Genomic DNA, 17,439 nt, shown 5'->3' with positions numbered 1-17,439 from the left:
TTGTTTGCAAGGAATCCGTTGAATGAAAACTAGTAAAATACCAAGAACTTAATTGAAACGAGGGGAAATTTTGAGGCCAAAACTGCTCATTTCAAAAGAAATTTGGTTTATTTATGATCTAAAAATAAAAGATGAGTAAGAACAACACAGCTGTTAGATTTAATATCGAATTGCTGGATAAGGCATTAATATTCTAAAAATTAAGAACAATACACCCGCCAGATTTAATATAGAATTGATGGATAAGGTATTAATATAAATATTCATTTAATATTGTTTTGTCAAACCATTTGTTATTATTAAATAATTCTTGAATCTTTTTAAAGGATCCTTGAAGCCCATTGAGGCATTGATTGATGTGCATGTGTCATTTTTTTATTCCAAACAACAAACATCAAAGAGCAGAGAAGCTACGCCAAATTAGACCTCAATAATACAAAGAAGGTGGTTCATCCTAGTGGCCGCTTTGTCGTTCTTATCAATAACACGAACTTCTTGGCATGATTCATAATTAAAATCAGAGATGAAAGAGACAGATCTACTAATTAGGCCCTTGGGTAGATATTTGTATACCAAGTTATTACCAGTAGCTTAACGACCCGTTGAACTGATTGTCATATCGGTCCTAGGACAGAGGTTCCACAACACTCGGAGACACGAATCACGGAATCAAAGGAGATTTTAGATAAAACGTATTGTTGGTTTAGATAAATATTAAGGGTACGTTTGGATCGTGCAAAGATTAGTGCAAAAAATCATCATTTTTTTTGGAATCTAAAAAAAAAAAACCATCATTTTCGAAGACGTTTTGATACGGGAGATCTCCTTTTCAATTTCCTGCGATACATATAGACAACCCTGAAGCACTATCCATTTTCCCTTTCTTTTTCTTTTTTATGTTTTTGTAGAAGTCGTGAATTTGAATCATTGCGTTATAGAATATCCTTGTACAAAAAATATATTTTGAATATTGATGTAAAGGTGTAAAACTTGTTCCAAATGGAATTACAAATCGATGAAAGCAAATATTTGAGAACTTTCTGGCAGGCCGATTATGAAGATTTTGAAGTCCTTTGACGGGAGAAAAATTTAGGATCTTTATATATAATTTTTTTTTTATGAAACTGACTAATACGCTTCCATAACTACTTAATGACATATGTTTATAAGACATTTTTGCATTTTTAAAATCCAAATAGTTGATCTGAACTGTTCAACATGATATTTATATTAAAATGTGCTTGAAGACCAAATTTTAAAAAAAAATTAGATTTTTTTTTACTATAATTTAAGATAGGTAGAACATTCATTGATTCATAAGATTCTGAACCATAAAAAACAATTATTTTCTACCTACCTTTAAAAATTGTAAAAAAAAAAAATGTAAAATTTGGTATCCAAGTACGTTTTAGTATGGATATCATGTTGAACAGTTTGGATCTACTACTTGGACTTTTGAAACACAAAAATGACTTACAAACATATAGTGTTGAAGTACTTATAAAAACAAATTAGCCAATCTCATTTTATTGATATGTCAATAGATAATACCTATTTTTTTTAAAAATTAGGATCCTTTTTATATATAAAATTTTAGTTCAAATATTTTATTTATTTTTAATATATACATATTAATTCTTTTCTTATATATACACACTATTTTTTTTTTTTGGACCGCTTGGATCTTAAGATATAGGGCGGTCACTCTGGATGTCCTACATCAAAGCTAGCTCTGTTGTCTGGCTAAGAATCATTCATTGATCCTATTCTTGTATACTTATTTAAAATATTCTTAAATAATATATATTTTTATCATGGGCAGATTTCTTCAAAGTCTGAGCTGCAGAGTGCGTGTGCTTAAGTTTAAATGCCTCGAGTTTGGTATACATTATAAATATATTTACTAAACAAGAGATATTTTTCTATGGAAAATTTATAATTATTCCTGTGTTCGTGCTTATGTTATCGTTTATTATGTGTTTTCTTTTTGTGTGATGATTATCTTCAGAATTCTTTTATTGGAAAATGCATTCTATTATCACATCAAAAGAAAAATTGAATTTGCCTACGGAATTTAAAAAAAAAAAAATACAAGATAATGATTTTTCACAACGAATCAATTGGTGAAAGATTTTATTCAGTAAAATAATCCAATTTTTAACATCTTGTGACATATTACTTGAAACATAGATATATTGTTATATAGTGTTAAGCTGTGGTAAAATAATTTTTTTTTTTTAGATTTCACAATAATTTTTTCATCAAATAGCCAATCGCTTAAAGGAAAAAGAAATAAATTGAGATGGAAAACGAAAACTAAATGGAGGCGGAAATGGGAAATAAACAAATGAGGTGTCAGAATTAGAGGTGACAGATGGACGTCATGTATTAATTAGGAGGTGATAAAATTCATATAATCTAACTAGAACAATAAGGGCATGTTCGGTCTCCTAGAAATAAGCATGGGCACAGTAATTGAACTGAAAAATAATGTTCTCGTGGGAAAAAAAAATTCAGCTCAACTGAATTTTTTTTTCCAACGGTAACAGTAACACGGCCGAACATGGCCTAAGTAAAGCTACTCTTGGGATTGGAATCATTGATGGTTGGACAGGAAAAAAATAAATTCAATTCTCTTTTCAAAAGAATAAAGGATCTCATTGGAAAAAAATAACCGATTATAAAACGGATCATAAAACAGGACCTCGTGTGTAAACCAGTCCGTCCGATTGAACCTCGACGGATGTCATCGCACCACAGATATTTTTTGCTTTTTAATCTCAGGTCACTGGAATAAATCCGATTCTCTGTACAGTTAAGACTTAAAGAGTAACCCTCTCATTGGAAACAATCTCTGCAAGAATTCAATAGAGTTCACTAGAGTTGATTTCAGTAGAATAAATTTTGAATTGAATTTTTGTGATCATAATAAAAGATGGATTGACAAGAATTCAGTATAACATGTTTTAAAAAAAACCCTAACTTTTATATATATTTACTCCTTATGCCATTCATTTAGGATTACTGCTCACCACATAAAAAGTAAAAGAAAAGAAAATAAATAAATAAATAAATAAAAGAAAGGAAAAAACGAAGGGTGTCACCCAACCCAAGTCCATTTTATCAGAATAAAAACAAAGTTTATTACTCAGTCTAGAGACGGAACTACTAATGAAAGACAAACACAAAAGAAAGAAGAAGAAGACCAGAAAAGAAGGTTAGGAGCGTCACTTCACAGTCGTCTGTACAAATCGCGTCAAATACCATCGATTTTGAGACAATTTTGCAGTGCGATTTCGCCTCCCTCAAATCGTGTCGATTGAATTTGACTCTTGCCTCTTCTTCATTTCCGATCATGATTTCGTCGTCAAATCCATTTCCATTTTCAATTCCTTCACACGCGAAGACCTTCCGATCACAGTGTAAGGCTAAAGTATTATAGATAGCATAAGGTCTTCCTAGCTACCGCTTTAAAAATCTATCATATAAATTTCAAATTTCGATCTAAGTAGCTCAATAAATTTGGCATAATACCAAGCTTTATTATTTTTGTTTTTTTTACTATTTTTTATAATTTATGAAAGATGACAATAAAAAGGTTTAAAAATAAAAAAAATTGTCAATATTTTAGGTCATTTAAAAATAAAATAAAAGATGACTATTTTTTTTTAGTATAAATTAAGGATCAAAGTTCTTATTTACTTTATTGATTCTTGAAAATAGTTTTAGGTTTTAAGATGAAACCTAATTAAGCAAATCACAAAACAGATTCAAAACACTGAATCTTAACCTAAAATTTTGAAAATTAAATTTGACAGTAAAATGAAATGCTTAAATGAAAAACTCTTCTACTTAATTAGCCATGAATCCAAAGCTGATCACTAAATTTAATCACCTATTGATCAATCATTTTTTACTTAACTTCATCCTTGAATTTAATCACTAAATTTAAACACGTTATTAGCATAACCAATTCATTTGATCAAGCACCTCTTGCTTCAGATCTCTGATGTCTTAACTCTTAACTTCATCCTTAAATATTCTACGACATCTCTCCCTCCAACAAGTAAACATTGCAATTAAAATTATATTTTCTTACTATCTCCTTCTTTACTGACAATTCATTTTTGAAATATTAGAGCAACGATAATTTCAGATTAGCTCTATTTTATCAATCACATTAGTAAAAACATTGTTAACTCTAAAAACAGTTTTATTCTGTAGTGATCTAAATATAGAATAACAGAGAAAAACAATGCATTGTCTCAAAAAAGTGCCAACTTCATGCTATTTTTAACCATATAAACACAACCTAAATAAATTAATAGCTATTAGGAATGGGAGGTCTCGACTGTATCGTTGATTTCAAATTATTTATGTTTGGTTTGGTTTGAATGCGACAGTTGAGGATGCAACAGAACAAACAGAAGGTCAACCTTTTTTTTCCAGTTAAATAGAAGGTGAACTTAACGTGCTTAACAAAGAGGAAAAAAAGAAAAGAAAAAGGTGAACAGGTGATCTGACCGTACGTCAAAGGAAAACTCTCATCGATCGCTTCCCATTTCGAGGGAGCGAGAGAGAGAGAAAAGAAAAATGGCGGGGAATCCATCCAACTCTTTGATTGAGCGATTACTAAATGCAATTGCTTGCTGCATGAGTTTGTGCACCTCCTTATGCCAGCCCAGAGAACCTTATAAAGAACGAGGAGTTGATGGAACAGAGCCAACAGACCAGCCTACGGTATATATCCTTCCTCTCTTGAAAATTTTTGCAGTGGTCAACGAAATCTCTCTCTCAATATTTGTGTATATTACATTGAGATTACTGATATCTTCACTTAGAGCTTTCTCTCAATCTTTGTGTATATTACATTGATATTGCTGATATCTTCACTTAGAGCTCGATGGGCAATGAAATTTTCTAAATATGAGATGAGAATATTAATTTGTAAACTTTCAAGATTTTTTAACAAATGAAAAAACGAAGTTAAGATATAGATGTTCGGTGAACATATGAAAATTACTTGTGTTTTCTTCACTTTTTTTTTTTAACTTCGATATTATGTTATGTTCAATTAATTTAGTCTTATGTTGATCAAATGTTTTATGCAACATCTTTTTTCTTTCTTTTACTTTTATTGATAGGAGGATGACCCAACAACTACACTGGTAGCCAGACGAAGGCCGGTACCGCCAACGCCGAGTGAAGGACGCGGAGGCCAGATCCACCCTACGGTATATATCCTCTCTCTCTCTCTTGAAAAATTTCGCAGTGGCCAACAAAATCTCTCCCTCTTAGTATTTGTATATATTACACTGAGATTGTTGATATCTTCACTTAGAGCTCGCTAGGCAATAAAATTTTCAAAATATGAGATGAGAATATTAATTTGTAAACTTTCAAGATTTTTTAACAAATGAAAAAAAAAGTCAAGATATAGATGTTCGGTGAATATATGAAAATTACTTGTGTTTTGTTCAATTAATTTTTTTTTAACTTCGATATTATGTTATGTTCAATTATTTTAGTCTTATGTTGATCAAATGTTTTATGTAACTTTCTTTTTCTTTATTTTTCTTTTGGCAGGAGGATGACCCAACAACTACACTGGCAGCCAAACGAAGGCCAGTACCGCCAACGCCGAGTGAAGGACGCGGAGGCCAGATCCACCCTATGGTATATATCCTCTCTCTCTTGAAAAATTTCGAAGTGGCCAATAAAATCTCTCTCTTAGTATTTGTGTATATTACATTGAGATTGCTGATATCTTCACTTAGAGCTCACTGGGCAATGAAATTTGTAAACTTTCAAGATTTTTTTAACAAATGAAAAAAAGAAGTCAAGCTATAGATGTTTAGTGAACATATGAAAATTACTTGTGTTTTCTTCAATTTTTTTTATTTCGATATTATGTTATGTTCAATTATTTTAGTCTTATGTTGATCAAATATTTTATATAACTTCATTTTTCTTTTATTGATAGGAGGATGACCCAACAACTACACTGGCAACCAAAAGAAGGCCGGTACTGCCAACGCCGAGTGAAGGACGCGGAGGTCAGATCCACCCTACGGTATATATCCTCTCTCTCTTGAAAAATTTCACAGTGGCCAACGAAATCTCTCTCTTTTTTTTTGAAAAACTTGGCAACAACTGCCAAGAGGATTGTATTAATATTAATGAGATTGTTTTACATCCACACCTCCCAGATAGAGAACAGATTCTCATATTGGGCAATACAACATTCACAACTCTTACAACACTAAGTTAAACTAGCTTAGAAAAAAAACTCCCATAAACAACATAAAATTAACATTTATTTCAACATCTTGCATGCTTCTACTCTCAGCAGTAAGCCATCCATTGGTCAGTATTGAACCAGATTTTATTTGCCAGCATCAGTGGAGCCATTCTTGTTCCTGAAAATACCTTGGCATTCCTTTGTTTCCATGTTTCCCATACTGTGCATAGGAACAGTGGAAGGGCCTTTCTTCTCCAGTGATCATCTCTACTTTTGATATTACCTATTGATGCTTCCCATGTTAAGTTAAGATCCGCTTGTTTAAGGCTAATTAAATTGACTCCTACTATGTTACTTAGAATGTACCAGACATGTACAACATAGGGGCATAGAAAGAAAATGTGAAACTCCGACTCGCTCGGACAATTTTCACATAGCACACACTGCATGGCACAATACATACCGCGATGTTCCATATTATCATGCGTCAGGAGCCTATTTTTTAACATTAGAAACCCAAAAATCTTGACAGTAGGCGGCACTCTGGCTTTCCAGACTTGTGCATACCTGTCCCGGATCTTGCCACCCCCCATAATGGTAGCATAAACCGACTTTGCTGAGTATATTCCGGTTGTTTCCCATTTCCATTTAATAGCATCCCTGGCATTTTAGAAGACCACTCCCACCACATCATCTACATAGTCCGGAGCATATGAAAATTACTTGTGTTTTCTTCAATCATTGGGTCATCTCTCTCTCTCTCAGTATTTGTGTATATTACACTGAGATTGTTGATATCTTCACTTAGAGTTCGCTGGGCAATTAATTTTTTAAAATATGAGATGAGAATATTAATTTGTAAACTTTCAAGATTTTTTAACAAATGAAAAAAAAGTCAAGATATAGATGTTCGGTGAACATATGAAAATTACTTGTGTTTTGTTCAGTTTGTTTTTTTTTGTTTCGATATTATGTTACTCAATTATTTTAGTCTTCTGCTGATCAAATGTTTTATGTAACTTTCTTTTTCTTTATTTTTCTTTTATTGACAGGAGGATGACCCAACAACTACATTGGCTGCTGTCAGACGAAGGCCGGTACCACCACCGCCAACGCCGAGTGAAGGACGTGGAGGCCAGATCCACCCTATGGTTTACTCTGAAAAATGATGAGTAATATTGTATTTATTGATTACAATTTATTCTAATTCTAATTACAACCGGCTAATCCTATTTATACACATCTTAATGTACTAGCCATTATGCTTTCCTAATTACATTGTATTCTCTTATTATGGTAATATATCAAGTTGTCCCTAATTACTGCTTGCTTACTAAATACTACGATTGATTAAATCTTTGGTTTTTTTTTTCTTGATCTGTGATGATACTATGAGATCATTCTTAATTTTTATTACTATTTGTAACCGTTACGTATGTGTACATAGAAAGGGACAACCACGATTTTAATTTGGGACAGTGATAATTAACCCCGCAAAACCAACCCCGCAATTAACCCCGCACAAAATGCCAAAAAACTCCAGCTGTCATTTTTTTTTCATAAGGTATTAATACTTACGTACAGAAGTATTTATCTCGAAGAACGAAAATATTTATCCCTAAGCACGAAAGTATTTAGGGGACCATGCACATTTTTTTCATGGAGGGTGGGGGGAATCTCAAATCACATGGGGGACCATGCACATTTTTAGATGTGGATTTTTTTTATCTCATTTCAATTTCGTCCATATTTCTCACGATCTATGAGAAATTTTGCGAATCTAAAACCACGAACGTTTTTTACGTAATTTTCTCTTTCAAATGAGATCCATGATGATATACTTTCGAGCAAGTCGTTACAGAAGTATTTATCCCTCATCGTGCAAGTATTTATACTTATACTTGAAAGTATTTTTTTGCATATAATACTTATAATACTTGATATTAATACTTTCATATGTCAGTATAAATACTTATAATACATGATATTAATACTTTCATATATCAGTATAAATACTTATAATACTTGATATTAATACTTTCATATATCAGTATAAATACTTATAATAATTGATAGTAATACTTTCATATGTCTGTGTAGGTATAAATACTTGCACGATGAGGGATAAATACTTCTGTAATAACTTGTCTGAAAGTATGTCATCATGGATCTCATTTGAAAGAGAAAATTACGTAGAAAATGTTCGTGATTTTAGATTCGCAAAATTTCTCATATATCATGAAATATGTGAACGAGATTGAAATGAGATAAAAATAATTTGGAATGGGGGGATGGTGGGGGGATGGAATGGGGGGGAGTAATATAATTGTTCTTTAATTTGTTATGTAATCTTGTATCCATTAATTACATGATGTAGCTTGCTTTTAGTTATAGCTGGCAAATATATTATATATCAGAATGAATGAATGATGTACCCCTCCAGCCCTTCTTGTTAATACATGGATATGAATTCATATCACGTTAACTCAAATTTTGAGTTTTAGATTTGGACCGTTCGATTTGTTTTGACATGAATATTAAAAGGATATATTTGTTCCACCAGTCCACCTCGGATCGGATTGGTCCAATTTTCGATCAGAAGGTTGGAATCTAAACTCAAAATTGAGTTACCTCAAATGGTCTGGACTCCACTAAATATAGCTAGCTTGCTTGAAGGCGGTAGAGGTACTACATTTTGTCAAGGCAAGAGTGGAGGAACTTATAAGCAAAAGAGATGATAAGTATCCTGGTGTATTAAAATTAACACTCGTAGAATTAATACGAAACTACACAATCTCAAGAGAAGCTTCATTGTTCTAGCCTTCTAGATATATTATATGAATTTCATCACCTCCCAATACGTTACGTCCATCTGTCCCCTCAGATTCTGACGCCTCGTTTGTTTATTTCCCATTTTCTCCTCCATTTAGTTTTTGTTTTCCATCTCAATTTATTTCTTTTTCCTTTAAGCGACTGTCTATTTGATAAAAAGATTATTGTGAAATCTAAAAAATTAATTATGTTAATTATGGATGACATATGTAATTATTTTTATTTTTATTTTTTGTTCTCCTTGCGAGGCTCCAGATTTCTTTGGGAATAATTGAATTTTGTTTGCAGGTCCCAGAATCGAACCCACGCCTTCTTAGTTGAAGGCCAAAATGCTTAACAACTGCACTAGACAATTCTTTGTGATGTATGAGTTGTTGAATTTAATATATACTTGAGTTAAACCTCCTTTTTGGTACATGTTATGATTAATTAAAATATTATAATTCAAATAATAGATGTATCATATCTTAGATTTTTGAAAATTACCGTATTATCGTATCTGTATTGTATCTGATATGATACCCATACCCGTATTCATGCAACATAGGTTTCAAGTCATATGCCACAAGAAGTTAAGAATTGGATTATTTTACTGAATAAAATCATTCACCAATTGATTCATTGTGAAAAATCATTATTTTGTGTTTTTTTAAAGAAAAATCCCGTAGGCAGATTCAATTTTTCTTTTGATGTGATATTAGAAATCATCTTCCATTAAAAGAATTCAGAAGATAATCATCACCCAAAGAATACCAAAAAGAAAACACATAATAATTGTAACAGAAAGTGGAAGCAGATCTAGAAGATAACATAAGCACGAACACAAAAGAATAATTATAAAAATTTATACCAAACTCGACGTATTTTAAACTTAAGCACTCTTCAGCTCTGTCTTTAAATAAATTTGCTCATGACGGACTGTTGGGTTTCGAGGAACGGTTCAAACCCATTTAATTAGCTTAAGCTGCGGAAAGAGTAAAACAAAAATTTTTACATCTAACTTAAGCTACGGATTAAATGAATCAAGAAGATTCGTTTAATTCTATTTACAGATCTACTCCATAATTGATTTCCTAAAGCATTAAATCTATTTACAAATTAAATAGATTAATATAACAATTTATACCTTGATTCCAAATCTTAGTTGGAATGCAGACCGAGCGAGTAGAGCCTCACCAGGGATGGAATCGACTCGCAGTATCACACGTGTGATACCTCTATTGGTTATCCACCAGGACTAACCGGAGAGCGATTTACTTCTTCTGCCAGAAATACCGTAAACCGCGGAATTCTGCAGAAACACTATTCACCGAAATAGGGACAGATTAAATATATTTAAGACTCCAAGTTATTCAGTTTCACTTAAAAAGCAAAACACGAAATACCGCAGAGTTTGCAAAAATATATTTTTCCGAATCTCGTAATAACCGAAATCAGGGAAGAGAGAAAAACCGATTAACAAAGTAATCAGATTAACATGTGAATTAGCAAATTTTCTCTCTACCCTCACCCCTCTATTTATAGTGTTTTGAGGAGGTTCGCAAAAGACCAAAATACCCCTCAAAACAAATCTATTTACCAAAAGCCCTTGACACCTCATCCTTTAATATGTGAAAAGACCAAAATACCCCTTCCACACCCTTCCACACTCTTCTCCATGCTTCTACACCCCTAAGGTGTCATGCAAGGTGGCATAGGTGTGAAATGACCATTTTGCCCTTGGCCCATTAAGGCATGAATAGTAAAAGGCTTTGATTTTGGGCTTTGACTTTGGGCCTTTAATTTTAATTAAGGCTTTGATTATTTTGGGCTTTTAAACCCATAATTCAAATCCATAATTAACAATTAAAATTCCAAATCATATATATATAATTGTCATGTACAATTATATTTCTTTTCGGTTATTGTTCGGTAACTTTTATACAACGTAACGTGTACGTTTATAAATTAACCGTTGTTTCTGCTTGTCATTCTAAATGACATTTATAATTTAATTATATCACGTATAATTAATTATAACCATCTTAATATTAATTATAATCAATTTATAATTAATCAGTAAGATTCTCCGAGTAGCTCCTATATGGTGTGACCCAATAGGATCTGTGTTATGTTGGTAAACAGAGTTAAAACTGTTTTAACTTCTGTTAGTCATGGGTGGCATCTGGCAACACATCATGACCATCCAATTACACAGATGATGCTGTACTGTACAATATCACGATCCAGTAAACAATTTACTTGTGTCAGTTCTTCTGTCTCATAGCTATCAGATCAGTTTTAAGGTAGATATGTGTCATCCTTGTTAACTGTATCTTTTCTTGATCTTGAGTAGATTATCAAATATAATTACTCTTGTAATTATACCGCATGCAGATAATCTAACTCTATCAAGGGGCCCAGTGATGCTATAGCTCGTATAGAGATACGAGGGACAAATAGTATTCTTGGCAGACTATCACTTCCTCAGCTAAGTTATATATATGGAAATGCTACCGTTATGGCTGCTTTTTACGGACAGCGTTAGATAACACTTACTCATATATATTTCTTAGTGGGAACGATAAATACCTCATACTGTAGAACTTTGACACTGAATGAAAAACATAAATGACACGAACACAATTCTATTTAATGTTTCATTCGGGGTCTGTCAAATACCATGTTCCTTGAACATGTATCTATGTGATTAAAATGACATCTCGTGTCAGGTGGTTTGTAAAACTTAACCATCTTTCAATCCACATACTAACCTTATAGCGGTAATTAGTGTTCCTGCTAATTACCTTGGTTAGTGACCTTTTAAGATTAAGAGTATATATCATCTATATTATGGAGTTTCACAATTTCAGTCATGAACTCGAAATGATCCATAAATGCAATAATACTCAAGGCAACAAAATGATTTATAAATAAACATTCAATTCATGAACAAAGCTTTATGATTAATTATCGTATTATTGACTTCTAGATTATTACAAACTAACAATCTCCCACTTAAGCTAGGAGCCAATCATCGTAGGCCCTACTTATACAAATCTCTAGTATTCTAAAAATCTCGTAGATCTAAAGAAAAACTCATAGCCAGTCTCCTATGTGTCTCAGACCCATAGAGGCAATATGCATCTGGTGCTTGGCTTGAGGAAGAGGTTTTGTAAGTGGATCAGCTGTGTTGCTGACTGTGTCAACTTTACATATCTTTACATCACCTCTATTTACGATCTCTCGTATCAGGTGAAAACGTCGTAGAACATGCTTGGATTTCGAGTACGATCTCGGTTCTTTGGCCTGAGCTATAGCTCCATTGTTGTCACAGTAGAGGTCCACAGGGCCTTGAACACTGGGAACCACTCCAAGTTCGCTAAGGAACTTCTTGATCCAGAAACCCTCCTTAGCTGCCTCGGATGCGGCTATGTATTCTGCTTCGGTGGTTGAGTCTGCTGTAGTCTCTTGCTTTGAACTCTTCCAGCTCACAGCACCACCGTTGAGTATGAACACATACCCAGACTGTGATCTCGAGTCATCATGGTCAGTTTGGAAACTGGCATCAGTGTAACCATTTATTACAAGCTCGGAATCACCACCGTAGACGAGAAACATATCCTTAGTTCTTCTCAAGTACTTAAGGATATTCTTTGCAGCAATCCAGTGCTCTTTGCCTGGATTAGCCTGATATCTACTCGTCACACTCAAAGCGTACGAGACATCAGGGCGAGTGCACAACATGGCGTACATGATAGAGCCAATAGCCGAAGCGTATGGTACTCTACTCATAATGCTTCGCTCATCAGTTGTCGAAGGACACTGAGTCTTGCTTAGCTGAACACTATGCGACATTGGCAGGAATCCTCTCTTAGAATCCTGCATGCTGAACCGATTCAGCACTTTGTCAATGTACGTGCTTTGACTTAAACCTATAAGTCTATTTGATCTATCTCGGTAGATCTTTATGCCTAGTATATAGACAGCCTCGCCCAAGTCTTTCATTGAAAAGACTTTCTTCAACGAAGACTTGGCTTGTTGCAAAAGAGGAATATCATTTCCTATTAGTAGTATGTCATCTACATATAGGACAAGAAAAGCGATGGCACTCCCACTAGTCTTTCTGTACACACATGGTTCTTCTTCGCATCTGACGAAGTCAAACTTTTTGACTTCCTCGTCAAATCGAAGATTCCAACTCCGTGATGCTTGCTTCAGTCCATAAATGGATTTAAGAAGCTTGCACACCTTCCCAGCATTCTTTGAATCCTCAAAACCCTCAGGCTGTGTCATGTACACATCCTCTTCTAAATTTCCATTTAAGAAGGCGGTTTTGACATCCATTTGCCATATTTCATAATCATGAAATGCGGCAATTGCTAAGAGTATCCGAATTGACTTAAACATAGCCACGGGCGAAAAGGTTTCATCATAATCTACACCGAGAATCTGTTTAAAACCTTTCGCTACTAGCCGTGCTTTGTATATAGTCATCTTACCATCCATGTCTGTTTTTATTTTGAAAACCCACTTGTTAGCTATGGGTTTTACCCCATCAGGTGGTACAACTAGGTTCCAGACCGTGTTGTCATACATGGATTGTATTTCGGATCTCATGGCCTCCAGCCATTTATCAGAGTCGGGCCTATCCACTGCTTCCGCATAGGTCAAAGGATCTTCAGTCTCATAGGCTGAGATCTCGTGCAGTCCCAAGTACCTTTCAGGTGCATGGACTACTCTTGTTGACCTACGTAGCACTTGTTCTTCAGGCTGTTGAACTTGATCTACAACGTTCTGCGGATCTAGTTCTTCTTCAACTTGCGTTGAAGTACTTGAGCTCGGGATTAGAACCTCATCCACAACTACTTGTGGGTTTGGTACTTCCAGATGCTCATCAGCCGAAAAATCAAGAGGTGGGTTAATCTGATCTGGTTCAGATATTGTATTGTGTGATGTATCTTGAATTTCTTCAAGAATTACATTACTCCCACTACTTCCTTTTGCAAGAAACTCGTTCTCCAAAAATCTACCATGTCGAGCAACAACTATCTTGTTCTCGGATTGGTAATAGAAGTAATATCCTTTCGTTTCCTTAGGATATCCTACGAAAAAGCATTTGTCAGCTTTGGGATCAAGTTTGCCAGACGTCGGGCGTTTGACAAATACTTCGCAACCCCAAATTTTAAGATAAGACATAGTTGGGATTTTCCCAAACCATAACTCGTATGGAGTCTTTTCTACTGACTTGGATGGAACCATGTTTATTGTTCGTGCAGCAGTTTCTAGTGCGTGCCCCCAGAAGGATTTCGGCAGAGTGGCTTCACTCATCATGGAACGAACCATATCCAGTAGAGTTCGATTCCGTCTCTCAGAAACACCATTCCATTGTGGTGTCCCCGGAGGTGTGAGCTGTGAGACTATCCCACATTCTTTTAAGTACTCTTTAAACTCAAAACTCAAGTATTCGCCTCCACGATCAGATCGTAGAGCCTTAATACTTTTGTTTAATTGATTTTCTACTTCAGTCTTGAATTCTTTGAACTTGTCAAAAGATTCAGACTTATGTCTCATCAAGTAGACATAACCGTATCTACTGTAATCATCAGTAAACGTGATAAAGTAAGAAAAACCATTTCTTGTACAAGTACTCATAGGTCCACATACATCCGTGTGTGTAAGGCTTAATAAGTCACTTGCCCTTTCGCCCTTTTTGGAGAAAGGCGCTTTGGTCATTTTACCTCGTAAACAAGATTCGCACGTGTCAATTGATTCTAGATCAAATTTACCAAGAAGTCCATCTTTATGTAACTTCTTGATGCGTTTCTCGTTTATATGACCAAGGCGACAATGCCACATGTAAGTCGTGCTTTCATGTGATGTTTTGAGTCGTTTGTTATTGATGTTAAACACGGGTTTGCCCATTTCCAGTATATAAAGACCATTCATCATATATGAAGATCCATAATATAATTCATCTTTGTATATAGAACATCTATTGTCCTTTATTACAAAAGAGAAACCATTCATCTCTAAACATGAGATTGAAATGATATTTCTGGAAATGCTAGGAACAAAATATACATTTTCTAGTTCCATTACAAGCCCGCTGGGCAAATACAACTCTATACTACCAGCTGCTACGGCTGCAACTCGTGCTCCGTTTCCAACTTGGAGTTGTATCTCCTTGTTATGTAGATTCCTTCTATTTTTCAGTGCTTGCATATTTGAACAAATATGAGCACATGATCCAGTATCTAATACCCAATCATTAATAGAGGTAGCAACGTTAACTTCAATAACATTGATACTTGAGACTGAGACTTTTGAGACATTCTCAAACTTCATATCGTCAAGATACTTCGGGCAGTTTCTCTTCCAGTGACCTTTGCTATTGCTGAAATAGCAGTCAAAGTTAGCAGAAACTTTTATCTTGGGAGAGTTCGTTCCTAGAACCAACTTCCCTTTGCCTTTGTACTTCGGAGCCACCTTCTTTGGGGCTTTCTTTATCTTCCTCCCACCTTCTTGGATCATGAGGACATGAGAGCTATTCTCAATGTCTTTATCAGTGATCCTCAGCATCCCTTGGGGCTCCTGCAAACTTTTATCCAACTCTTGCTTATGGGAGTTCACAATGAACTCCGAATAGCTGGGAGGAAATGAGTTCAGGATAACTTCCGTGGCCAACTCGTGGCTCCACGGACAGTTAAGCTTCTCCAGTTTCTCATCATCGCTTGTCATACGAAGCGTGTGAGTACTGACAGAGCTGCTCTCTACTATTTTAGCAGGGACCGGTGTATTTCGGATATATTCCCTTTTCTCACGTGTTTGTTTTTCGAGCAGGGAGCATAGAGAGAAGGACGTTTCTTTAGCCATATTACTACAACGTTAAAAGTAAAGATTTTAGCTTTGTTCATGTAATGTTTTATTCTAATGATAAAACTCCCACTGCAAATTTGTTTTATTCCCGTTTTGCAGTAGGACCAAGATCCATGTTTTCACCAATAACCAAGGCAGTGTATGCATATCATGGCTATCAGTTATCTTAGGTAAACAAACATGCTAATCACATCTCTTTGCGATTCTTGGTTTCGTTAAAACATCACGTGTATTTAACGAAAACTTTGCCCCAAGCCCAAAACTGTTTTGGAAATCATTGGTAAGTAACCTCACTCTATTTGGTTTGATATGTCGGACATAACCCTCGACCACCAAAGGTAAAAGGCGATGTCTACTGAGTAGTTTAATCATCAACCAATGAACAATGGTTTGAGGAGGATAGAGTGGGAAGGGCATACTACTTAGTATTTAATGGGTTGGTGTTTATGCTTAACAGTGCCAGCAATCTCTAAAATAGATATGTCAGAACGAATGAATAATGTGATTTTTATTCGTATCTAAAGAGACCTCTTTCATATGCTTCATTAAGCAGTCGTGGAAAGGAAGTCTAGAAAGAATACCGAATATGATCTCCATTACTTTCTATTCTTAACGTGTCAGAAAGAACGACTAATGTGATTTTATTCGTATTTAAAGAGACCTCTTTCATATGCTTCATTAAGCAGTCGTGGAAAGGAAGTCTAGAAAGAATACCGAATATGATCTCCATTACTTTCTTTTCTTTTAGCAGTATCTCTTTCATATGCTTAGCTTTTGTTAAGCAGTCAGTTCTTGCAACTGACTTTAGACATTCTAGCGGACACGTGAAAGTCGTCTGCCAGAAAGACAACGGTGAGTTCCTTCACAAATCTTTCTTTGACATCACGTTCTTTCACGGTTCCATGAAAGCGATAAATCTAATTTATTCAGTTCATATCAAAGCAGTAAATCTAATTTACTTATATACGGGACCAAGTCAGGTATATTTATTTATCAGTTCCTAATTCTTTATTTTGCAGTTATGCTCAGTTCTTTATTCTATACCGTTTTAAAGCATATAAACAGTTTACATGTTTTTAAAACAAATATTCTTTTCGTTCCATAAAGCAATTTGGTAACGTGACAAAGTTCCTTTTGGGCCAGTCATTAGGACATGTAAAAGGGGCCCCCAGGAAAGATTGGGGTCACGAGGACCGCTTAGACTCAATCTTTCCTAGACAGAACCATCTCTTTTACGGTGTGGAAATGACAGTTCTTACTAAGGTACTTTATTGCTTCATCACATTCTTCGATGAACTTTATTTTCCGAAGGTTTTTGAAAAGGCGAAAGATTTACACTAAATTTTGCCATTTCAAAAGCGTTAAAGCAATTTGGTAACGTGACAAAGTTCCTTTTCGGCCAGCCATTAGGACGTGTAAAAGGGGCTCCCAGGAAAGATCGGGGTCACAAGGACCGCTTAGACTCAATCTTTCCTAGACAGAACCATCTCTTTTACGGTGTGGAAATG

The 17,439-nt window shown here is 34.7% G+C and overlaps 1 protein-coding gene across 2 annotated transcripts; it reads left to right on the top strand.

The window, feature by feature from the left end:
* The first annotated feature begins 4,489 nt into the window (after positions 1 to 4,489).
* Positions 4,490 to 7,500, top strand: LOC144565749 (uncharacterized). 2 transcript variants are annotated; one of them, XM_078315577.1, is made up of 5 exons: positions 4,490 to 4,740; positions 5,145 to 5,234; positions 5,587 to 5,676; positions 5,984 to 6,073; positions 7,294 to 7,500. In XM_078315577.1, exons 1-5 carry the CDS (start codon positions 4,594 to 4,596, stop codon positions 7,408 to 7,410), a joined length of 534 nt encoding a protein of 177 aa, XP_078171703.1. In that variant the 5' UTR covers positions 4,490 to 4,593; the 3' UTR covers positions 7,411 to 7,500. The 2 variants fall into 2 exon arrangements, with proteins under 2 accessions (XP_078171703.1, XP_078171704.1); XM_078315578.1 differs by lacking the exon at positions 5,145 to 5,234 and having other exon boundaries at positions 7,294 to 7,498.
* Positions 7,501 to 17,439: the final 9,939 nt, after the last annotated feature.

Source organism: Carex rostrata, chromosome 14 (genome assembly GCF_964058835.1).
Source record: "Carex rostrata chromosome 14, lpCarRost1.2, whole genome shotgun sequence".
NCBI classification, from domain to species: Eukaryota; Viridiplantae; Streptophyta; class Magnoliopsida; order Poales; family Cyperaceae; genus Carex; species Carex rostrata.
The sequence above is the reverse complement of the archived record's forward strand: the minus strand, read 5'-3'. Positions and strand labels throughout refer to the sequence as shown.